The sequence below is a fragment of the Myxine glutinosa genome, chromosome 8 (assembly GCF_964187855.1).
Source record: "Myxine glutinosa chromosome 8, kmMyxGlut1.1, whole genome shotgun sequence".
NCBI lineage: Eukaryota > Metazoa > Chordata > Myxini > Myxiniformes > Myxinidae > Myxine > Myxine glutinosa.
In genome coordinates, this window is record NC_136268.1 from 50,248,078 (window position 1) to 50,273,904 (window position 25,827).

The 25,827-nt window shown below is 43.5% G+C and overlaps 1 protein-coding gene across 1 annotated transcript; it reads right to left on the minus strand.

The window, feature by feature from the left end:
• Positions 1-4,223: 4,223 nt before the first annotated feature.
• On the minus strand, positions 4,224-20,936 carry MPDU1 (mannose-P-dolichol utilization defect 1). The gene is made up of 7 exons (XM_068124447.2): positions 20,742-20,936; positions 20,156-20,221; positions 18,909-19,041; positions 16,705-16,790; positions 14,069-14,187; positions 12,007-12,117; positions 4,224-4,968 (listed from the first exon to the last, which is right to left on the minus strand). The coding sequence occupies exons 1-7, from the start codon at positions 20,833-20,835 to the stop codon at positions 4,849-4,851; spliced, it is 729 nt and encodes a 242-aa protein (XP_067980548.2). The 5' UTR covers positions 20,836-20,936; the 3' UTR covers positions 4,224-4,848.
• Between the last annotated feature and the right edge of the window lie 4,891 nt (positions 20,937-25,827).

A 25,827-nucleotide genomic window follows, 5' to 3' on the forward strand; every position in this document is an offset into this window, starting at 1 on the left:
ACCAAAGGAGGAGAGTTTGGTGAGCAGAGCAGGGTGCCAGACCGTATCGAAGGCACGTGAAATGTCAAGGGAGACGGCTCTAATTTCCTGTTTGGCGTTGAGGACCTCCATCCATTGTTGAGAAAGCAGAAGCAGCATGTCCAGAGTAGAGTGACCAGGTCTGAAACCAAATTGATGATCAGAGATCAAGCCATTGGAGAAGAGGAAAGATTTCATATCTGAAGCAATGATGGATTCCATGACTTTGCTGATAATTGGGAGAAGGCTGATTGGTCTGTAGTTGCTGGGATCTGTTTTTGCACCTTTTTTGTGCAAAGCGGTGATGTTGGCTGATTTCCAAGCAGATGGCAGATGACCTTGAGCAAAAGAGAGGGTGAAGAGAACAGAAAGAGGGAGTGAAAGAGCGGAAGCACATGATTTTAGGACCCGTGGGCTGATGCCGTCAGGACCAGTTGCAGAATCAGAGTCGAGGGTTGACAGAAACTTTTCCACCTTGTCAGGAGGAAAGGACACAGAGTCCAGGAGCAGCTGGGTACGACTGGGTACGGTGGGTACAGAGAGGGATGGGTTTGGGACACAAGATTTAGAGGCAAACACAGAGTTGAGGCATTCAGCTTTTTCACGTGCGGAGTCAGCCGTTAAGCCGTTTGAGGTGAGGGAGGGGATGGAGGGGGAACAAACACCAGAAACAGATTTGACCAGACGCCACCAGGATTTGGAAGAGGGAGACAGATAAGAGAGTTCGGTCTTGAGAACGGTGAGATATTGTTTCCTGGCTCTCCTGAGGGTGGACACACACTTGTTTCGGGCTTTGTGAAAGGAAATGAGATTTCCTTCCGTTGGATTTGCTTTCCAGGAGACGAAAGCAAGTTGTTTCAGGGCAACAGCCTCACCACAAGATTCCGTGTACCATGGACGGGAGGAAGGGTATGACAACTGAAGACGAGATCGGATAAATCTGTGCATGAGAGAGAGCAATTTACTTTGAAAGAATTCCCAGGATGAGTTGATGTCAGAGGCGGTAGAGATGGGAGACCAGTCCAGATGATTGATGGCTGCTTGAAGACCGTGCCAGTTGGCCTGAGTGAAATGCCAGACTCGTCGACGCTGAGGAGGCTCTCTGAGAATGGTCAGAGAGATGTCCACTTTGACAAGCACATGATCAGATGAGCCGATTGGAGCAGAAGAAGAGCAGCAGACATTTTCAGGGAAGTTTGTCATAACCAAATCCAGAAGAGAAGATGCTCCGTTGACTGAGATCCGGGTCGGGAAATTGACAGATTGTGTCAGTCCCAGTGAGTCGCAGAAGTCCTTTGCTGAAGAGCCATGGCTGGTGAGAGAGGTACCCACACCCAGCCAACTGGCATGGTGACAATTGAAATCACCACATATGAGGAAGAGAGAGTTGGGATGGGTAGATAGAAGTTGGTCCATATTATCAGACAGCGAGATGTAGATGGAGTCATCGCTGTTTGGTGGACGGTACAACACACATATGAACAAAAGGTGGGAGCGAAGGGGAAGCCGTAGCCAAAGGTATTCCTGGGGGTGAGGTGGAGAGAGGGCAGTGGAGGGCGAGTGAGGAAGAGTTTTTTATAAAGATAGCAACCCCACCTCCAGGACGAGGCTCAGGTCTATCATACCGGAGGAGGGAGTAACCTGGGAGAGATACCAAGGCATCAGAGACATCATGAAGGAGGAAAGTTTCTGTTAAGCAGATCACATCTGGTTTGTCAGAAGCAACCTGTATGGAGAGATCAGTCAAGTTTGAGCGAAGGCCCCGGATGTTTGAGGTCCATACCGTTAATGAAGAGGAAGGGGGAGCATCGGGTCCAGAACAGGGGGGGGGAGGGGTCGGGTAAGATGTGGAAGAGGAGGAAGAGGTAGGGAGAGCTGTTGAAGGTGTGTCAGAGATTTCAGAATAGCTTGGAGAAAGGGAAGAATGGGGCGGACAAAAGGTTTGATGGAGATTGGGTGAGGCACAGTGAGGTGTTATTTGAGGAGGGGGAAGAGCGAGGAAGAAGGTTGGGGGAGATGAAGGTGAAAGTTGGAAGGGGGAAGAAGCAGGGAGGATGCTTTGAGGAGGAGGGGTGAGAGGGGAGTCTCGGAGGGGAGGAGCGAGGGAGAGTCTCGGAGGGGAGGGGTGTGGGGGGAGTTTAGGAGGGAGGGGAGGGAAGGGGCAAGGGGGGAAATTTGAAAGGGATGGGTGATGGGGAGGATTTGGAGGGGAGGGGTGAGATTGGATTTTGAAAAGTGTACGATTCATGGGAAACGAACATTTTTTGCAAAATGAGTTTGAGACCTTCGAGTCAAAAATACGTTTGAGGACACTGAAGGAGGGGTGGAGTTCTGGATAGTTTAGGGAATGTAGAAAGGAGGAACTGTAAGAGATGGTATTATATATATTTTTTGGAATGAATAGATTTGGTGAGCAAGACGAAAGCATCCTTTTGTAGGAAAAGAAGAAAAGGGTGTTATAATATATGAGAGAAAATAGTTGTTCAGGGGAGAGATTATACATTTCTAACCACGTGATCGCGAACGAAGAACGAACGAACAAAAAAGAACAACAAATAAACGAATAAGACCTGGGAAGGAAATATTTTTGGGGTTTTTTTTTTTTGAGTAGAGATATTAAACAAGGAGGTATGTGGTGAACGACTGGGACGAAACAGAGAACGAAAATAAATGCAGCGCATTCGACGAATCGCTGAGAGAAAAACAAAACCACAAGGTCGGAGATGGTACGGTAGCCAAGCCTACGAGTACTAGGCCGCAGAATACTCGATACGCATTAACCGACGATTGTGTATACATGTACGAAAAATTAGCACCGAAAGTTTTCCAAAAGATACGCTATAGGTACACACACCGAAAGATAGATACAGTCTCGACAAAAACACAATTGAGAAGGATCACTTAGCTTCGAAAGCGTGAGCGCATGGAACAGCTTCGAAAAGACGTGACCTCGCCGTGATCTCGCGAGATCTTCCAAAGATCGTTAAAATGCAAAACTAAATGCAAAAACGTTTGGTGCAAACCCAACACAGCACGTCACCTCACCTGAAGAACATCATCCCTACTGTGAGGCATTGTGGTGGCAGCATCATGTTATGGGGATGTTTCTCATCAGCAGGGACTGGAGCATTTGTCAGGATAGAAGAGAAAATGGATGGAGCAAAATACAGAAAAATCTGAGAGGAAAACTTGCTGACCTTTGCAATAAAGCTGAAATTGGGACGGAAATTTACCTTTCAGCGTGACAACGACCCGAAGCACACAGTCAACGCTACACTGGAGTGGCCAAGGAACAAAAAGATAAATGTCCTTGAATGGCCCAGTCAGAGCCCTGACCTAAATCCAATTTAAAATGTGGCATAACTTGAAGATTGCTGTCTATCGACGCTCCCCACAGAACCTGACTGAGCTTGAACATTTTTGCACAGAAGAATGGGTAAATATTGCCCAATCAAGGTGCAAAATTGGTAGAGACCTTTCCCAACAGACACAGCTGTAATTGCTGTCCAAGGTGCTTCCACCAAGTATTAACTCGGGTGGGGGGGGGGGGGGGGGGTGGACACTTATCCAACCAAGATATTCTAGTTTTGTATTTTATTTACTTTTTGAAATCTGCAGAATTTGTTTTTCACTTGGAAGTTGTGGGTTATGATGTGCAAATAAAGGTGGAAAAAGTCTGATTTATTGCAATTTAATTCCAGGTTTTAAGGCAACAAAAGGTGAAATTTTTTGAAAGGGGTGTAGACTTTCTATGGACACTGTAAATATACACACATCATATGTAGGACAAAGAATGTACCTTTATATGAATTATAAGGACATCAGACAAACTTTGTTTTGATCTGAAGCCCTGGTTCATGTTGGAAACCCAGGTTCAAATATAAACAGGCCAAGCTTAAAATCATACTCCTAGACTTTGGTTTCCAGCCAAACATCAAACCTTTGCTCCGCATAAGATTTTTTCATTTCTGTACATGAATGAATGAATTATATTTTCATGTACCATGCATGTTCTCTACAAAGCATCGGTGCTGCTGAAGCAGTTTCATGGTTAGGGTTACAGTCCTATGTTGGAGTGGCCATCCGTCCAGTTTATTTTGATCCAGGGTTGGGATTCAAACCGAGGTTAGCTCAGGTGAGTGTATAGTGCATACGTCTAGGCCGTGGCTTGCTTTTCAGTTTCAAACCATGACATGCTTTGTATATTATGCTTCATTTCCTTTATTTGGCATTTGATCTCATCTTCTGCACAAATTTTAATTTTCAACTGCTCGGAAAACAAAACAAAAACGGAATATTAGAAAATGTCAATTGCATTTTTCCTAAACATGCTGAACATCCACATTCGATCACCTTGATTTTAAATTTCATCAACACCGATCCTAGACAAAATCAATTTGGTTTATATAGAATGATTATGTACTAATCTGTAAGACAATTTGCAACAGTTTGCAATTTTTTACTACAACCATAACAACAAAACTATTTACAGATGATATGAAATACAAAATTGCTGGTCCAAGTACCACAGGTTTAACAAAAAAAAAACAACAATAATTGATATATATATATATATATATATATATATATATATATATATATATATATATATATATACATACATACATACATACATACATACATACACACACACTCACACAAGCCATTAATTCCTTGCACACCATAAACAGTGGTAAACTGCAGTGAGTGTAAGTCAAATTTGATTGTGATAGTGGAGGAATACATTTCAAGATCAGACATGGTATCTCTCCTCCCCCTGATTACAAGGCAGTGAACACCTTTGCCCAGCAATGGAACAATCCAACCTGGCTACTTCTTCTTCTTTACGGCTGGATGCACATTCCAGTAATATATCAGCTGGAACACCAGGATGCCATTGCAGCAAGATGCAACAACGTACGTGAGCACCAGTAATTCATCCCCAGTTTCCTGAAATGCAAACAACATGGCAATAGCAGCTCCTGAAGGCATGCCCAAATGTAGGTAGACGTGACCTGGCTTAAAGCCCTATCAAAAAAAAAAAAAAAAAAAAAAACTTTTCTTGGTGATTCCAAGCCAAGGAAAACCATTTTTACCTCCACCACCCAGGGTGGATGGAGGGAGGTTATGTTTTCACCTGTCTGTTTGTTTGTTTGTGAGCATATCTGAAAGTTGTGGACGGATTTGGACGAAATTTGGCAGAGAGGTAGTGTATGTGACACGGACAAAATGATTAGATTTTGGTGAAGATCTGGATTCATCGGATCCGGCTGTCAGATCGGATCCGGCTACTAGAATTTTTATAGTGATTCTTCACTATTGGGAGATAGGGACAAAAACGATGCATATCAGATATCTCAAAAAGTTATGGACGGATTTGGACGAAACGTGGTGGACTGGTTGGGTGTCTGACAAGGACAAATAGATTCGATTTTGGTGAAGATCTGAATATGGATTCGGATACGAGAGTTATTTAATTTTTCAAGTGATTCTTCACCATTGAGTGAAGCGATATATAACATAAAATTTTTAAAACGTTGTGGACGAGTTATGACTGAACTTGGTGGACGAGTTGGTTAGGTGACAAGAACAAGCCGATTCGATTTTGGTTCAAGTCCGAATCCAGATACGGCCTATCAGTGGGATATAAAGAAAACTGTTCAGCCTGGTGGAGTAGGCACTCTTATCGAGTGCCGTTCTAGTTAAAACTGAATTTGTTCTCGCTCATACATATTAGGTGTACCGGAAAGTAATGTCGTTTTTTTAAGCGGTGTGTCCGTTTTTGAAGAACGACATTACTTTCCGGTACACCTAATATTATAGGCATGACTCCCGTTGCTCCGCTGACGCATTTAATCAGAGGACAGCATGATGTACGTCAAAACTACTGCATGTCTATCTGAGTGTGAATGAGGATGAAAAATGAAGAAGTAAGACATGTGAAAAAGGATTTTTTACAACACGTAATTGTTGTTGATGTTGTTTGTGTGCTCCTTCCATGTACTTTTATATTTTATATTGCTATATGTCCTTTTGTGTACCCAGGCCTGGTGTTGGCTGAGCGGTCAGGGTGCCGGCTTGGGATACGCGGATCCTGGGTTCGAATCCCGGTCGATCGCTGAATTAACGCCAGGGGGGTTGACTCAGCCTGTCATCCTTCCGAGGTCGGCAAATTGAGTACCAGCTTGCTGGGATGAATGATCCCGGGGTGTACCCCGGTTTAGAATAGGTACACCGTATCCCTGCGCATCGTAAGAGGCGACTAAGGGTTGGCGTCAGGAAGGGCATCCGGCCATAAAAACATTGCCTCAAACAGGGAACCATGATTGTCATGGGGCCCGCAAGGCTAACCCCCGCTCTAGCGGGGAAAATGGCCTTAAAAACGATCATTCATTCATTCATATTTATATTTCCTTTTGTGTATCCAGGCTGGCAGGAGTCATAAAGTACCCACACTCATCTCTAAGCTGTCTCGCCTGGGTTTGAATCCCGATCCAGCTATAAACTGTGCTGGTTTTTCACAGGCAGGGTGATTTTGTAAATGGACTGTCATCGGATGAATGTTAAAATGGGTGACCCGTCTGCTGGTATTAGTTCGATGTTAAAGATTGACCTGGTATCCTTCGCCAATACTAAGTGAGCTATTGCCAGAACCATGACCAAAACATTCCAAAATTCCTGCCCTACCCTCGAATTGCCCTTGTCCCAAAGGAACAAAGTGCAAATGTATCAAGCCCCAAAGCTGCAGACATGCCCCTAAGCTGTGCATGCGGAGTAGTAGTAGTAGTAGTAGTAGTAGTAGTAGTAGTAGTGTGGAATGTCCTTATAGTAGTAGTGGAATGTCCTCAATCTTGGAAACACGGGTTTTTTAAACGGGCAAGTTTGTGATTAAATTAACAAATTTTTGTTCCACGTATATTGATCATTACCTGTTCATCAATACCATTTTGTTATTACGAGCAGGAACACAAGGAAATTCCACGTAATGTAAAATGTGACGTCGAGTCCTCAACATCCTCAACCAAATCCCAAGTCTTCAAGCCCACCCCCTCCCCCAATCCCAAATCTTCAAACCCTCCCCACTCCAAGTACTCAACCCCACCCCCTTTTGTTCTTCATCCTCAAACCTTCCCCCAGCCCCACCCAATGCCAAGTACTCGATCTCCCCACTCCCCCTCCCAGTCCCAAGTCTTAAAAGCCCTCCCCACCCCAGGTCCTGAACTCCACCCTGAACTTTACCTAGCATGACCTCTTGACCCCATAATGTAATCCATTTATCTTTGCATCATTATACATACTTGTATCACGTTTGACTTAGTTCCCTTCAGCCATTCTTAAGTTATCGTGGTAACAAAAACCTGTTACAGAAACTGACCTTTGACCTCGTAACCCTAAAATCTAATCGGTTCGTCTTTACATCATTATACATACATGTACCAAGTTTGACTTTGATCCTTTCAGCCGTTCTCATGTTATCGCGGTAATGAAAACCTATCACGGACGGACGGACGGACGGACAACCCGAAAACATGCCTCCAGCAACTTCGTCGACGGAAGCATAAAAACAATGGAATTTATTCACAATCTCTTCCCCCTTTCTTCCTGTTCTTGACATTCCTATTGCCGTTCGTAAAGAACAATATTGAAGGTGAAATAAAAACAGTTTAAAAATCAATCGAGAGATTCCGTCATCTAATGATTCTTCAGTAAAAAAAATATAGCGGATAAAATACAAGTAAGCCAAATAATTAAAAAACAAAAACATACAAGGTCATTGATAAATGGGAAAAAAAAATACAACCGGAGCTCCTTGGACAATGACCTTTATAATGATGTGGGGCTTATGGTCCCTCGTCGAGTAGTTTCAGAAAATAGTCGGAGAGACAGACAAAATAAATGAATAAATAAGTGTATTATATCGGATTCTTCGACAGCAGAAACTCGAATAAAGCGTTTATGGAAGGAGAACCCGGCTCCTTTCAAATATATATTTTAACGAATACCTCAAAGGAGACGGTGAATTTTTAATTTGGATTACCCCATGCCAGATGGGAAAAGCACTTTTTCCTGTGCTTGGTACAAGTAAGCCTCTGGTGAGATGTCAAACCAAAAGGAAGGAAGACCAAGTAATAACTAGAAAGAGCAATCAGATTGCAAACCCTCGCCAGGACGTGTTTTCAATGGTTAAGGCTTTTGTGTTAAAACAAATATGGCGGCCGAACCATGTGACTGATAACAGCATTATTTTTTTTCCTCCACCAATTTATCCCCAGATGAGGCTCAAGAAATTTCATCTTGATTGGATGAAGTTTTGTACTTGTCGAATTATGACGTCATAATGGAGGCACCTATGACATCATCATCATCATCAACATATGTTATTGCACGTGGAGAGTTCTTTACAATGAGCCATGTCTCAATTTTTTCTATGCAGCGTTTTTGGAGATATAGAGATGCAAAGCTTTTCGGTTTTTCAAAGATGGCGCCCATACCAAGTGACCTATGACGTCATAATTATTTTAAAAAATTATACAGGTGGAGTTGCACCGATGGTGAAAATTTCCTGTCAATCGGATCAACGGTTGCAAAGAGAATCGTATTTATTCTGTGCAAACAGACAAACAAACAAACGGACACTCAAATGCAATACCCTCTCCTCAGGCGAGGGTACAAATAGACATAAAATTGAAATTTGCAGAAAAAAAAAAAAAAATTGCCCCTTTTTTTTTTTTTTTTTGAGCTAATAAGCACTGACAACAAATATCAGTGCCCACTTATATCATGAAAATGGATACAAAAGTGGTTGGGAAAGAATTGGACTGCAGTGTCATGCACCAGACAAGGAACATGCCTTCCACTGTTTCAGCGACACTGTGTTCCCACCCTTTTCCCTCGGGTGTAGTTTGTGGTTGAGGTTGGCCAAAGACAAGATCATCCATCTCACAAATGGTTCCACTACCCCTTTCAGCTACCTGAGTTGCCACAAACCGGTCCAATCCGGATGGGTGTTTTTTAGGAGACACCATATATCCTTGCTCCCGAAAGGATCGGGCCCAAATTACCTCACTACAACGTTACCTCCACAAAATGTATTTTATATTGTCGTGTATACACTACTAAACCCTAAAGCACAAGCAATTAATGGGACTGGACAATGGGAATTGTTATCACACGGATAGCTGGGTTAAGACTAAATTTAGATGAGGCAACCATGTGGGACGTCATCTCCTATTTTGAAGGTGCAACGGTTATAATTAAGTGATTACCCGATTTATGTCTCCAAAGGTTATCAATCCCATATGTTAGCATGGGAATCAAAGCAACAATTTAGAAAACAATTTAATTGGCACAAGAAAACAAAAACACCGAATCCTGGACAATACATAAACACGATACTTATTACAACAAGCATTCTGAGTATTGCGCTGCAATACATGTCCCCTACCGGCATTGGGTAGCACTGTCATATAAGACAGTATTATGACTTACCGTACTCCTAATTATAGTCCGGAAAACTTGGGGAAATTCCCAAAGTTCAAAGTGCCATAACTTTGTCAAAAATGATCGAAACGTCGTGAAGTTCGAGCTTGATCTGTAACTTATCATGACGAAACCATGTACCAAGTTTGAAATCATTAGCATTAAGAGTTTAGAAAAAAAGTCCGGAAAGCTTTTCTTTGCGTGACGGACTGACGGACCGACAGACACCGGTAGGGGACTAATAAGCAAAAAAACGAATCTCATCTCTGGGCCAAGACACAAGAACCATGCACACAGAACCGGGCAAATGTGGAAAAGCAGTAAAAAAAAAAAAAAAAAAAAAAAACACCCAGTGGAACAGGAAAACTCGTGAGGGCCGACTGTGCCAGCCGTGAATGCTGCTAGTGTCCAAAAGCTCAAGAGATGCCAGAAAGAAGAGACAAGATTGAGTGATTACCCTCCACCATTACGGACACTTCCTCTTCTCCCTGCCTCCACTGTCACCCTTGAGGTACTAACGCCAGCCCCGGCAGGTGCCAGCCAATGGCAAGACACACTCACGCAGTGACTCTCAGCCATTCCCGAACCTAATCAGCGCCGTGCCCATGGCATGCATGCCACCACTCAATGGTGGGTCATGCTGAAAAGTCTGCCTTGACCCAATAAGTGCCGAGGGGCAGAGCTGCTTCTTCCCCCGTGGTATTTAAGATCGGCAACGTGGATATGGGGTCATCATGTTTTGGACATCTGGGGAACCTCCCTCTCGCCGGGCTCAACACATGAGACATGACAAGACAACCTTAGCTTAACTCAATCTAAAGAGATCAGGCCCATTTCTCACGCGGGCCGTACACCAAAATTTATCCAAACACGTGTACTTAATATATGGTTCAAGTCCTAAAAACTATGCAAACACATATCGTGCTGAGACCTCAAATTCTAACTACCACCCTGACCTCACAAACATGTAAATGGCCCTTCATCCACAAATTGCTGTATACAAGCTACATCACCAGTCTTGGAGAAATGTTTTGGATTTTATGTCTATCATTAGCAAAAGAAAACCGATCGAGACAAAGGGAAATGTAATGAACTAGGCACGTATTGTCGTTAAACCCCCCCCCCCCCCCCCCCCCAAAAAAAAACCTGGTGGTTCAAAAGTCAGGAAACATCGGGAATAATTACTTTTCTTTTTCTTTTGCAGATCAATGTATGAGCCATGAATCTCTCGTTGGAAGATCGGATTGAGCTAGTATTACAGTATTGGAGCGGAAGCCTACGTGATGTGGAGCACGATTCAATGAGACACATCCAGATCATCCGGTCACACACAGTGCTATATCGAAGTTGGTGCAAAGATTCAGAGAGACCGGTAGCGTTCAGGATAAACTATGCTCTGGCCAACCACGTACATCCACTGATGGGACCACTTCCGAATATGTGTTAGCTGCGTTTTAGAGGAGCCCTTTGAAGAGCACTCAAAGAATGTCCAGCTCGAGAGGCATCAACCGAAGCAGTCAGGCATCCCGAACGTCGAATCCAGTTTTGTGAATGGGCGACTCAGAGGATAGCAGAAGACAACTCATTTGCGTCAGGTATACTGTTCCCCGATGAAGCGAACTTTTATGTGCATGGCGAGGTGAACCGTCAGAACTACCGTTATTGGTGTGACACAAACCCTCACTGGAATATGGGGCACACGGAATGTTAGGCCGGTGTTTATTGAGGGGACTTTGAATGGTGACAAATACCTAAATATGCTTCAGGAAATTGTTATTCCTTCGATAAATAATGATGGAAGGTGATGTTTTTCCCACATACTTTCAGCAAGATGGAGCACCGGCTCATTCCGCTACAAATGTCTGAGTATGGCTCGATACCCAATTTCCAGGGCACTGAATTGGACGCCATGGCCCAGTAGAGTGGCCTCTCCGGTCCCCCGATTTGTCACCGCTATATTTTTACTTTTGAAGACACCTCAAAGCCATAGTCTCTGCTGTGAAGATTTGGGACACAGATCATTTGAAGCAACGCATTGCCGACGCATGTGCTCAAATTCAGCCCGATATCCTTGAAAAAGTGATCGTAGACTGGAAAAAGCGAGTCCAGAAATGTCTGAACTTTGAAGGACAACATATCGAACACATATTATAAGAATATATTCTGAATGTAATACTCAATTGAAGTTTTTCTTTGTAATTACTGTAAAAGTAATTATTTCCTATGTTTCAAGACTTTTGAACCATCCTGTAGATACAAAAAGTATTGAGCCAGAAAGTGAGTTGCAGTATCTAAAGCTGTTCCAGCTCCTCCATGTATGCAAAACCTAAAAAATACTTTGTATACAAAAAAAAACAGCAACGAAAGCAAAACAAACTTTCGTACTGGTAACAAGAAATAGGAGAAAAATATCATTTCTAAGCAAATTCATTTAAATGGGCAAAATCTTTATCCAATTGATAACTTAAGACAATCATTTAAAAGCAACATTGTACTTTTGGGAGTCACCTGCAGCGAAGTGAAGATGCGAGCAAGTGAACCTGCAGACACAAGAATCACAGTGATGGCAGATAGCTGCCCCGTGTGACCAGTCCTGTAGACCATCCCAGCCTGCAACAGCTGCCATTCATCGTGACAAAGAGGAGTTGGGTGAATGGGGGCGGGTGGGTTAGTCACAATTGTTTTCACGTGCATTTGTCATCTCACAATAGTTCGTCCAATGCTACATTCATTTGTACAAAACTCTATTCATCTCGTCATGTTAATCTTGAGCGAGAATATGTTCTTCCCCCTATAGATTTCCAAGAGCTACCCGGGATAACCCTAACAACTGTGGTAAGGGAGGGCAATCTAGGAGGAATCAACAAGTGCAATCATGGTGTAGCAACCAGTCTCTGAGAAATTAAAGCTGCAAAATGCTCGAGTGGCACAATCACTGTGCAATAACCCCGAATGCAATAACATTGTGATTAAGCACTGACCAACTAGCCGTGCCAATGTCTGTGCATCATGTCTGAGGTGACTGCATTTTTCTGTGTTGTTGTCGACAACAATAATCTACACAATGCTGTGCACAAATGTCTCACCACATACAGTGCCTTCAGAAAGTATTCACACCCCTTGACTTTTTTCACATTTTGTTGTGTCACAGCCTGAATTTAAAATGGATTAAATTGAGATTTTTTTGTTACTGATCTACACATAATACCCCATAATGTCGTAGTGGAATTTATTTTTAGAATTTTTTACAAAATAATTAAAAATGAAATATAAAAATATCTAATTTCCTCCACCACCAAAGGTGGATGGAGGATATGTTTTCACCCCTGTCTGTCTGTATGTCTGTCCATTTGTGAACAAGATATCTCAAAAAGTTGTGGATGGATACGGACGAAATTTGGCAAGAATGGAGCATATGTGACAATATAATATAATTTTCTGGTCTACTCTGAGATACAAAATGTAAACAGTTCACCAGGCGGAGGAGGTATGCTCTCTACTGAGTGCCGTTCTAGTTTACTTAAGTATTCAGCCCCCTGAGCCAATACTTCATAGAAGCACCTTTGTCAGCGATTACAGCTTCGAGTCTTCTTTGGTATGTCTGGATCAGCTTTGCACATCTGGATTTGGGGAGTTTCTCCCATTATTCCTAGCAGATTTGCTCAAGCTCTGTCAAGTTGGATGGGGAGTGTCGGTGATCAGCAATCTTCAAGTCTTTCCACAGATTCTCAATGGGATTCAGGTCTCGGCTTTGGCTGGGCCACTCAAGGACTTTCACATTCTTTTTCTGAAGCCATTCCAGTGTTGATTTGGCTGTATGCTTCATGCTCAGTTTAGTCGAATAGGCCAGCTCTAGGAAGAGTCTGGGTAGTTCTATATCCTCTCCATTTCCTAATGATGGAGCTCACTGTGGTCTTGGGAACTTTCAACTCTAGAAATTGCTTTATACCTTTCTGCAGATCTTTTCCTCCTCACAATTTTATCTCGGAGTTCTACGTACAGTTCCTTGGATTTCATGATGGAGTTTATGGGATGATAAGCACTGTCAACTGTGGGACTTTATATAGAAAGGTGTGTTTCTTTCTCAATCATGTGCAATAAATTGAATTGGCCACAGGTGGACTCCAATGAAGTTGTAGAGACATCTCACGGATGATCAGATGAAATTGGATGCACCTGAGCTCCATTTGGAGTGTCATCGCAAAGGGGTTGAATACTTATTACTCTAAACATTTCAGCTTTTCATTTTTAATTAATTTGTAAAAAGATTCTAAAAAAAATAATTCCACTTTGACATTATGGGATATTATGTGTAGATCAGTAACAAAAAATCTCGATTTAATCCATTTTAAATTCAAGCTATAACACAACAAAATGTGAAAAAGGTCAATGGGTGTGAATACTTTCTGAAGGCACTGTACTCAAGACCAATAACAAAATAAAATGATCACACTGTACAAAACGTTAAACTAACTATAATTTGCATACGAGTCATCACACGAGCGCAAAGTGGAAAAAAAAATAAACGTTACCAAAAGATGGCAGGATTGCTTTCGAAAAGTCATGTCACCTTGCTGCTAATGATTGCAGGCATGTTGAGGGCTTGGAGGAAGGTGATGACTCCCAAAGGTGTGATGGGGGATAGCAGGAGCTGCAGGCCAGCCAGGTAAAGTGCCAGGAAGATCAGGCCTTACACCAAAAACGAAAAATATTTTAATATTCTGCCTTCAAAGGTTTGTTAGGTAAAATAAATCACAACAAATGCTCATCTAACAATATATCATGTCGTGTTAAAATCAAATGGGAAGCAACATCAGACCATTGAGGAGGGGAAAAAGGGGTTGTGGGGGAGGGTGTTATCCCAGTATCTCTAGGAAAGCGATAGGAAAAAGAACATATTCTCAACTAGAGTTGGGGGGGGGGGCGGGGGGTACAACCACCGCAAAGAGGCGTCGCCGATAGTTGCTTTTATTGTTGTATTGTATGCAGCCTGTGGCTGTTTGTGTAATTTATGGAAGCATGGCTGGGCTGGTACTCATTTTACCGACTTTGGAAGTACTAGGGCATGCCCGTACTATATATATGCCCGTACTATATATCTATCTAAAATTATATCCCCCCCCTCTATTTACATGAAATGGTTTGGTCCATTCGCAACGCCAAAGCGAACGGCGAACGGCTTGCGAGTACAGTGACAATCCCCCCCCTCTATTTACATGAATGGTTTGGTCCATTCGCAACGACCACAGAACCCCCCCCCCCCCCCCTCTATTTACATGCAATGGTTTGGTCCAAAGCGAACGGCTTCCGGAGTTTGGTAAAGAAATCGCCATCGCGTGCACAAACGCGCAGGAAAGCGAATGAATCGCAAATTCGGTTTTATTAGTTTTAAAACGTAGTTTAACGCCAACATAGTTTGCAAACGTGAAATAAATGAATACGCTCTCAAATGTGCCATCCGAGGCAGAGTGTGTCCTCCACGTTCGGCACACGCGATCGTTCGCTGCTCTCTGATTGGTTGAATCGTTTTTTGGACATAGCTCGGTAAGTAATTGTCCGATTAATATGAAACCTTGAAAAGGCACATCCTCGGGTCCCCAGCAATATACCTGGCAAGTTAAAAGTATATCGGACCCGTGGTTGTCGAGAAACAGCGGTCACAGACAAACGTACAGACAGAGATTACTGGAATTATAGATAGACTAGGGCATTGCCCGTACGTGGGTGCCCGTTCCTTGCCAAAAAAAAAAAAAAAACGCTACCCGTACGCTCTACCCCGCCCGTACGCCCGTAAACAAAAAATAACAACGCTCTTCGCTTCCGCCCTTCGCTCTGACTGAATTGGGAGAAATAATGCGCATAAGAAATCGAATTACGTACCGTAATGGCGGTCAGCTCGTAACGCGCACACTGTCCGGAAGTTCGCATATCGCATATCTATCTATCTATCTATTAATGCCCATTTATTCAATTATCGCCAACGTATTTTGGCTTTTTGCAATTTAATCGCAAGGAAAAGTAGAAAGAGAAGAGGGAAAAAAAGAAAAGCCTTGCCTTGCTGCAAACAGCTGCTGCAAACAACAACAACATGGAAGGCTGCACTGTCCGGAAGTTGGCATATCGCAGTTACGATTATTTTAGTGTTAATGGCCAATTATTCAATTAGCGCCAACGTATTTTGGCTGTTTGCAATTTAATCGCAAGGAAAAGTAGAAAGAGAAGAGGGAAAAAAAGAAAAGCCTTGCATTAACGCATTAACGCTTGCATTGCATTAACGGTTCGGCACACGTGATAGCTCGCTGCTCTCTGATTGGTTGAAGCGTTTTTTGGACATAGCTCGGTAGGTACTTGTCCGATTAATTACAAACCTTGAAAAGGCACATCCTCGGGTCCCCAGCAATATACCTGGCAAGTTTCAAGTATATCGGACCCGTGGTTGTCGAGAAACAGCGGTCACAGACAAACACACAGACACACAGACAGACACACAGAGATTACTGGCATTATAGATAGATGACAGGTTGAGTCAACTCATTTAATGTTATTTCAATGGCACAACAGAGGCTCAAACTCACGACCCCAAGATATTAAACCAGCCACTTTAACCGTTAACCATAATTTTATTTCCTTCTGCCAATCATACCCAGGTAGTGGAATGGTTGGAGACTCCAATCTGAATCAGGGTGGTTGGCAGTTCGAGCCTCGGCCGAATCGTACCAAAAGACTTCAAAAAATGGTACGTGCTGCTTCCTTGCTCATTTAAAATCATTTAAAATCTTCAATCATCTTCCTCGTTCAGCATTTAAAAAGGATAGATTACGGACAGACATCCATATGTTTCGTGAAATTATGCCCAACCTTCATGGGCCTTATGGCCTCCCTCTAGTGTTAAGTTCCTCATATTTATGAAATAGTAAATATGTAAGAGAACTCATATTTATGAAATTGAAATATCACAGAAGTCAATATTTATGAACTTGGTGAAATAAACCAAAAATTTTTTTTTTTAAACCAGAAACAATGTTGGAGCAGTGAGTGGTACCAATGTTCTCCATGCATCAGCAATTATATAGATATTCTATATACAAAAGTTGTATCACGTATTGTCCAAAACAAGGCCCCGTCTCAAGCCCGTACCAACCAAACAGCCTCATGACGCTCCTCAGGACCCCATCTCTGATGGTGCAATTACAAAACAGATCCAACCTTTAGCCGTTTTTCCTCCATAGTGCTGGGTGAAGAAACCGATAATGAGAGTTTGCATCAGCAAGAAGAGTGCCTCTCCCCAGGCGCTGAAGACATAGACAAACATGGAGACATCAGAACACGTTTCTGCAAAAAAATATTCAAAAACAAAATTCCATATCGAAATTTCAGCCAAAACTGTAATCTCAGACCGGCAACACTCCCTCCAATCAGGTACGGTGAATGAATGAATGAATGATCGTTTTAAGGCCATTTTCCCCGCTAGAGCGGGGGTTAGCCTTGCGGGCCCCATGACAATCATGGTTCCCTGTTTGAGGCAATGTTTTTATGGCCGGATGCCCTTCCTGACGCCAACCCTTGGTCGCCTCTTACGATGCGCAGGGATACGGTGTACCTATTCTAAACCGGGGTACATACAGAACGGTAATTCTGTATAATTATTTCCCATTTTCTATATGATTTAATACCAAACAAAAAGTTCGTTCCAAACAAAATATGTATATACGCAAGAGAAAACAACCAAAATTAAGAAGAAGAAGAAACTCTATACCCCACCGTGTTTGGAAATCGTGTCGACTACGTCACCACCTGCGTTACCGAAGGGAGGCCGCCTTATTTACCGAAAACTAACGACGGTCATATTGCATTTTTGGGTCTATTCGCCAAAATAAAAGGAAAACTTTCACTTCCTGATATCTTTTGCACACTAGAAACCAATAAAGACAACGAGGATAACAAACGAGAGATAAAAAGTGATACAGGGAACCAACGAGATTCACGACAGGGGTTATCGTCTGATTCGCCGAATACCTCATGATGACACGACCATCGAGCCAAATTCAAAGCAACAACTTCCGTGCAAGTTAAGTGATGGTATTTGAGGTTTGTTCAAGTAGTTTTATGTGGTGTTGACACAATTACGTTATGTGTTTGGATTGCTGTACATACTTTTCAGTTATTTAGTTTTCTCCGGTTTTTCTTGCTTTCCTCCACTTTGCCTATTTCATATTATTTTTCTACATTTCATTCGTGAAACATTTTACGAAAGAATATTGATTATATCGGTGATAAGTAACGCACCTTTAAAAAAAATCAAGTTCCTTCAGGAACTGCAATGCAGGGGGAGGCCGTTAGGCCCATCAAGGTTGCGCAATGGCTGCCAACCTATGGTTGTTTGTCTGTGCTCTATCCTTTTTAAATGCTGGCCGTCAAGCAAGGGAGCACCACATACCATTTATAGTCTTTGGTATGACTCAGCCAGTCTGAGCCCCCAGACTCAGGGCGGACGCTCTAACCAGTACACCATCAAGTCTGGTCAAATTTATGACAAAATATCAATAAGTAAATAAAAACGAAAATGGCACTCAGTAGAGAGCATACCTCCACCTGGTTGGCCATATCACTAAATGGTGCAGAATCACTTTAAAAATTCTACTAACTGGATCCGGATCTTCACCCAAATTGAATCGATTCTTCCGTGTCACACACACATGTCCAACAAGTTTCGTCCAAATCCATCCATAACTTTTTGAGATATCCTGCTATGTATCATTTTTGTCCCTATCTCCAAATGGTGAAGAATCACTTAAAAAATTAAATAATTCTCATATCCGAATCCATATTCAGATCTTCACCAAAATCAAATCGAATAGTCCTTGTCAGGCACCCAACCGGTCCGGCAAGTTTCGTCCAAATCCATCCATAACTTTTTCAGATATCCTGCTATGTATCGTTTTTGGCCCTATCCTCCAATGGTGAAGAACCACTTTAAAAATTCTAGTAGCCGGATCCGAATCCGGATCTTCATCAAAATCTAATCATTTCGTCGGTGTCACATACGCTACATCTCTGCTAAATTTCGTCTGAATCCGTCCACAACTTTTTCAGATATTTTGTTCACAAACGGACAGACAGGTTCACAAACATAACTTCCATCCACCTTTGGTGGTGGAGGTAACAAGATAGAAAGTTTATGTATTCTAGGTAAGCAGGTCTCATACCACAACATAAACTAAAAGAGGGCAAATGCAGATCAGATCTAGAATACAAGATGTTTCCATAACGTGGAAATATCAATTTGTGTCAACCTCATGTGTACAAATGGAGCTGAAAAAGAGCAAGCAAGATGTGGAGAATTATCTCGTTTAGATTTCACATTCATGGTACAAAATGCTGACACCTTCCCCCCACCAGCCCTCTCAAACCTGAAAGGGTATTTATTTACAACGCTGTAGGCGATTGTGCCACCAATTGCAACCAGTTCGGAGAGGATGGCATTGAAGCTGATACCCACAGCACTTCGTGCCTTCACAATCTTCACAATCTGTGGAACCTTCACTGCAAATAAAAAAATTAAAAACAACAATACATTTCAGCAAAATCCATAAAAAAAAGATTGCCCATAACATCACTTGTTATTCCAAGGCAACACAAACTAGAGCGAAGGCGATTGCGCATCATCGCAAATCCGCACACTTCCCACCGAAAGCAAAGTTGAAAGATGACATTGTTCCACTAAGAATGACCCAATATCAAATTTTGAGATAAAATATTTTTCCATTTTGACCCCTGTGCCCCCAGTCCCTACCCTCTGGGGCATGAACCGAGTGTCAAATCCAAAAAAGGTGCACCTTATTGCCATGTGGTGATCATAGCTCCCAAGTTTGATGAAATTATTCCCAACCCTTTAGGAGGAGATAACGTGAGGACGGACAGACAAATTACAATATGCCCCGGTTTTTTTTTTTTAAGCTTGGGAATAAATATTTGGTACTTGCATTCCCGCTTGAGCATTTGGCTCATGGTGGAACAAACCGAAGTAAAAATCCCACACACTATTGATTTGTACAAAGTCTGTCCTTGTATGAATGTAAAAGAACAATTCTTTCTCATAATGTCCTTATTTTCCTCTATACAATTGATGTACAAACTCCTCCATGTGCCTTAGATCAATGGAGTAAAAACTGGACATCAAACCCAGTGGCAGTCACTCGCAGGACCAATTGTTCTTCATTTTTGTTGGCTTCATGCTGACGGCGTTCTGTGCGATTGATGCCAGTGCCTTTAAGTTGAGGCAGGAATTTGGAATTTGTCCAGGGTGTCAGCGACAGCTCGCCTACTCTTCGCGAAGGACACAATTGGATCTTTAACGTCCACCAACTAATGCCAGCAGACGGGACGCCCATTTAACGTCCATCCGAGGGACGGCACACACATTGATGAATGACCGTGCCTGTGAAACACCGAGATGACCGTTTATAGCTCGGTCGGGATTCAAACCTGGACCAGAAAGCTGAGAGGTAAATGTGCAAACATCTAGTCTAGGCCATCCTGGCAGCCCAGCAGTTATAAATGACAGTATAAGACAGCCAAACCCCAACGTACACGATGGATGTGCTGGATCAAGCACTGAAGCTCTTAATCCATGGTTACCCTCACCAGTTCAACTTACCCATGACAGATCCGGCGATGACCCCCAAGCCGAGACATTTGCTAAGAAGGATTTTTAAACAAGGACCTGCAAAAAAAGGGGGGAAATGGGGCGGGTGGTTGGTGCGTAATACAAAACAACTCAAACATCTGCCAATTGTCATCTCAGTTGCCGACGTCGAAGGGGGTGTGGGTAGGGGTAGGGTTCGGGGTGAGAGTGGGGTTCATGTTTCTCCTGAAGAACCTTCGTGGTCGAAGTCCGTTCCTGGAAACTGACACATCCTGCGGTTCGTAGCAGGAGGAGAGCAGTTTATTTCTCTCTCATCGAGTGCTCAATGCTTGGAATGGACTACATGAAGAGACTGTCCGAGCATCATGCGTCGACGCTTTCAGTTTCAAAAGGAATGTGCAAATAGAGAGGGTGGTTAAGCATTGAGAGGGCCACATGGGCCCTCTGCCTGAGCTGACCATTCGGAAAGATACCATTAACTACCATTCAATTGATCCAAATCCACTGAAACCTGGACGAGTGACGTGTGACAGGTGTGACAACCCAAACTCATACATTACAAGGACAGGTCAAACTGATGGCGATGCCCCATTCGTACCGTGTAACACATCAAATTGCACAAAGAACCGCTCGTAGCAGGAATCAGGAACGATAAACGACAAAAGTCCCCGCAAAGAATACTCTTCACCCATGGTGACACAACCCTTCCTCCTCGTTGGAATAAAACAATTATTAAAAAAAGAAAAAACCCCTTCCAATGAGCTGCACTTCCGTGTCGTCCTCTTCCTCTTCCTGTACATTTGTCACAGGTCTGTGAGATGCGGCGCAGCATTACAAAATTATTAATTCGTTCGGTCTATTTACTTGCTACTTTCAAATTATATATATATATTTTTACTTCATTTAAGTTTAGCTCAAAAGAAAATTGCAGAAAATTAGGAACAATAGACTTGCTGAGAAACCAGATCAATACACCACTGACTTAATAGAAACCGTCGCGTACACCGCCATGGAATTAAGACACAGTCGCGTACACCGCCATGGAATTAAGACACCGTCGCGTACACCGCCATAGAATGAAGACACCGTCGCGTACACCGCCATGGAATTAAGACACCGTCGCGTACACCGCCATGGGAATTAATGTGTTTTAGCGCAAATATACTGATGGCGCGAACGTGAAACGACTCGATATGCCGAGAGGTAATAAATATACGACAATCGATCGTTTTCTGGCGATTATATCGAGTTCGAATCCAAAAAGATCTCGACCGATGTCCATGAACGGTGTAAAATAAAATCAGACCCATAATAATAATTACCTTTAAAAGAGTGAAAAAAAAAGCATTTTGGAGCCATTTTACCTCAAGCTCAGGTCCCACGGAGCCGAGTAATGAATTAATTTTTAAAATTGGCTTTTTCCTATTTTTTCCCCCAATGTCACTCGAGATTTTTATGTACGAGCCCCATTCCGATTCTCTGGGCATACGTGCACGCACAAAGGTGGATACTTTGTGACCTAGGGCTTCGTTCCACCTGAAAACCGCATATGGATCGAGAATCGAGATAACACCCAACAACACACACACCAATCTGCAAGAACCTCTTCCTCTTCCTCTGTCTTCAGAAGGTACGATGGCCAAGTTGCGCAAAGAAAGATTCGCCATCCCATTCTACAAACTAGTCAGCTTTTGTGATGCAAGGGAGAGGGAGTAATACGCGGCAGAATCGCTACGTCTGCCGCGATGCATTGCTGTGACGCGATGACGTCATTATGCAAGGTGTCTCCCTCGCCAAAAGGACGTTTAGTCTGTATAAAACTCGATTTTTTTCCCCTTTTATATCGCTCCTTTAAATTAAAAAAAAATCAATTTGACCTCCGGTAATGATCATTTCGCTACTTGCTGTCACAGCGAAGGCTGTGTTCCACAATCAGTCAACTTGGTATTGTTTGCCAAGCCAGCCGTTCCTTTAAAACCATCTCTCAATGCTGAAGCATCACTTTAACATTCTAGTATCCGGATGCAGATCTTTACCAAAATCTAATCATTTCGTCCTTGTCACATCTATCTATAATTCCAGTAATCTCTGTGTGTATGTTTGTTTGTCTGTATGTCTGTGACCGCTGTTTCTCGACAACCACGGGTCCGATATACTTTAAACTTGCCAGGTATATTGCTGGGGACCCGAGGATGTGCCTTTTCAAGGTTTCATATTAATCGGACAAGTAGTTAGCGAGCTATGTCCAAAAAACGATTCAACCAATCAGAGAGCAGCGAGCTATCACGTGTGCCGAACGTGCCGAACAGACTCTGCCTCGGACGGCACATTTGAGAGCGTATTCATTTATTTCACGTTGGCAAACTATGTTGGCGTTAAACTATGTTTTAAAACTAATTAAAACTAATTTGCGATTCTTTCGCTTTCCTGCGCGTTTGTGCACGCTATGGCGATTTCTTTACCAAACTCCGCAAGCCGTTCGCTTTGGACCAAACCATTTCATGTAAATAGAGGGGGGGGATTGTCACCGTACTCGCAAGCCGTTCGCTTTGGACCAAACCATTTCATGTAAATAGAGGGGGGGGGGGGGATTGTCACCGTACTCGCAAGCCGTTCGCTTTGGACCAAACCATTTCATGTAAATAGAGGGGGGGGATTGTCACCGTACTCGCAAGCCGTTCGCTTTGGCTTTGCGAATGGACCAAACCATTTCATGTAAATAGAGGGGGGGGATATAATTTTAGATATATATATAGTACGGGCATGCCCTAGTACCTACTAATCACTGCATTAACTGGATCGAGTGCCTAATGCTAATTGGTCGCGGGGTTTTGAATCTACCGGAAGTGCTCCAGCCCCCATATTGCTCCTCCCACAACACAAAAAAATCCCGTTTGCGTCAACACAAACACTTGGTTCAAGGTGCATATTTCGTACTAAAATTCCGCCTTCAAGCTTCTCTTTTCTCCATTCCAACTTGATTTTAATCCATTCCAACTTGATTTTATCGAGCGTTGGCGTTGCTCTGTTTGGCGTTGCTCTGTTTGGCGTTGTTCTGTTTGGCGTTGCTCTGTTTGGCGTTGCTCTGTTTGGCGTTGCTCTGTTTGGCGTTGCTCTGTTTGGCGTTGTTCTATTTGGCGTTGCTCTGTTTGGCGTTGTTCTGTTTGGCGTTGCTCTGTTTGGCGTTGCTCTGTTTGGCGTTGCTCTGTTTGGCGTTGCTCTGTTTGGCGTTGCTCTGTTTGGCGTTGTTCTATTTGGCGTTGCTCTGTTTGGCGTTGCTCTGTTTGGCGTTGTTCTATTTGGCGTTGTTCTGTTTGGCGTTCTTCTGTTTGGCGTTGTTCTATTTGGCGTTGTTCTGTTTGGCGTTGCTCTGTTTGGCGTTGTTCAGTTTGGCGTTGCTCTGTTTGGCGTGTTCTGTTTGGCGTGTTCTGTTTGGCGTTGCTCTGTTTGGCGTTGCTCTGTTTGGCGTTGCTCTGTTTGGCGTTGTTCTATTTGGCGTTGCTCTGTTTGGCGTTGTTCTATTTGGCGTTGTTCTATTTGGCGTTGTTCTATTTGGCGTTGTTCTGTTTGGCGTTGTTCTGTTTGGCGTTGTTCTGTTTGGCGTTGTTCTGTTTGGCATTGCTCTGTTTGGCGTTATTCTATTTGGCGTTGTTCTATTTGGCGTTGTTCTGTTTGGCGTTGTTCTGTTTGGCGTTGCTCTGTTTGGCGTGTTCTATTTGGCGTTGTTCTATTTGGCGTTGTTCTGTTTGGCGTTGCTCTGTTTGGCGTTGTTCTGTTTGGCGTTGTTCTGTTTGGCGTTGTTCTATTTGGCGTTGTTCTGTTTGGCGTTGCTCTGTTTGGCGTTGTTCTGTTTGGCGTTGTTCTGTTTGGCGTTGCTCTGTTTGGCGTTGTTCTGTTTGGCGTTGTTCTGTTTGGCGTTGCTCTGTTTGGCGTTGTTCTGTTTGGCGTTGTTCTGTTTGGCGTTGCTCTGTTTGGCGTTGTTCTATTTGGCGTTGTTCTGTTTGGCGTTGTTCTGTTTGGCGTTGTTCTATTTGGCGTTGTTCTGTTTGGCGTTGCTCTGTTTGGCGTTGTTCTATTTGGCGTTGCTCTGTTTGGCGTTGTTCTATTTGGCGTTGTTCTATTTGGCGTTGTTCTGTTTGGCGTTGTTCTGTTTGGCATTGTTCTGTTTGGCGTTGTTCTGTTTGGCGTTGTTCTGTTTGGCGTTGCTCTGTTTGGCGTTGTTCTATTTGGCGTTGTTCTATTTGGCGTTGTTCTGTTTGGCGTTGTTCTGTTTGGCGTTGCTCTGTTTGGCGTGTTCTATTTGGCGTTGTTCTGTTTGGCGTTGTTCTGTTTGGCGTTGCTCTGTTTGGCGTTGTTCTGTTTGGCGTTGTTCTGTTTGGCGTTGTTCTGTTTGGCGTTGTTCTGTTTGGCGTTGCTCTGTTTGGCGTTGTTCTGTTTGACGTTGTTCTGTTTGGCGTTGCTCTGTTTGGCGTTGTTCTGTTTGGCGTTGTTCTGTTTGGCGTTGCTCTGTTTGGCGTTGTTCTGTTTGGCGTTGTTCTGTTTGGCGTTGTTCTGTTTGGCGTTGCTCTGTTTGGCGTTGTTCTATTTGGCGTTGTTCTGTTTGGCGTTGTTCTGTTTGGCGTTGTTCTGTTTGGCGTTGTTCTATTTGGCGTTGTTCTGTTTGGCGTTGCTCTGTTTGGCGTTGTTCTGTTTGGCGTTGTTCTGTTTGGCGTTGCTCTGTTTGGCGTTGTTCTATTTGGCGTTGCTCTGTTTGGCGTTGTTCTATTTGGCGTTGTTCTATTTGGCGTTGTTCTGTTTGGCGTTGTTCTTTTTGGCGTTGTTCTATTTGGCGTTGTTCTGTTTGGCGTTGTTCTATTTGGCGTTGTTCTGTTTGGCGTTGTTCTGTTTGGCGTTGCTCTGTTTGGCGTTGCTCTGTTTGGCGTTGTTCTGTTTGGCGTTGTTCTATTTGGCGTTGTTCTGTTTGGCGTTGCTCTGTTTGGCGTTGTTCTGTTTGACGTTGTTCTGTTTGGCGTTGCTCTGTTTGGCGTTCTGTTTGGCGTTGTTCTGTTTGGCGTTGTTCTATTTGGCGTTGTTCTGTTTGGCGTTGCTCTGTTTGGCGTTGTTCTGTTTGACGTTGTTCTGTTTGGCGTTGCTCTGTTTGGCATTGTTCTGTTTGGCGTTGCTCTGTTTGGCGTTGTTCTGTTTGGCGTTGTTCTGTTTGGCGTTGTTCTGTTTGGCGTTGCTCTGTTTGGCGTTGTTCTATTTGGCGTTGTTCTGTTTGGCGTTGTTCTGTTTGGCGTTGTTCTATTTGGCGTTGTTCTGTTTGGCGTTGCTCTGTTTGGCGTTGTTCTGTTTGGCGTTGTTCTGTTCGGCGTCGCTCTGTTCGGCGTCGCTCTGTTCGGCGTCGCTCTGTTCGGCGTCGCTCTGTTCGGCGTCGTTCTGTTCGGCGTCGTTCTGTTCGGCGTCGTTCTGTTCGGCGTCGTTCTGTTCGGCGTCGTTCTGTTCGGCGTCGCTCTGTTCGGCGTCGTTCTGTTCGGCGTCGCTCTGTTCGGCGTCGTTCTGTTCGGCGTCGTTCTGTTCGGCGTCGCTCTGTTCGGCGTCGTTCTGTTCGGCGTCGCTCTGTTCGGCGTCGTTCTGTTCGGCGTCGTTCTATTCGGCGTCGTTCTGTTTGGCGTGGCTCTGTTCGGCGTCGTTCTGTTCGGCGT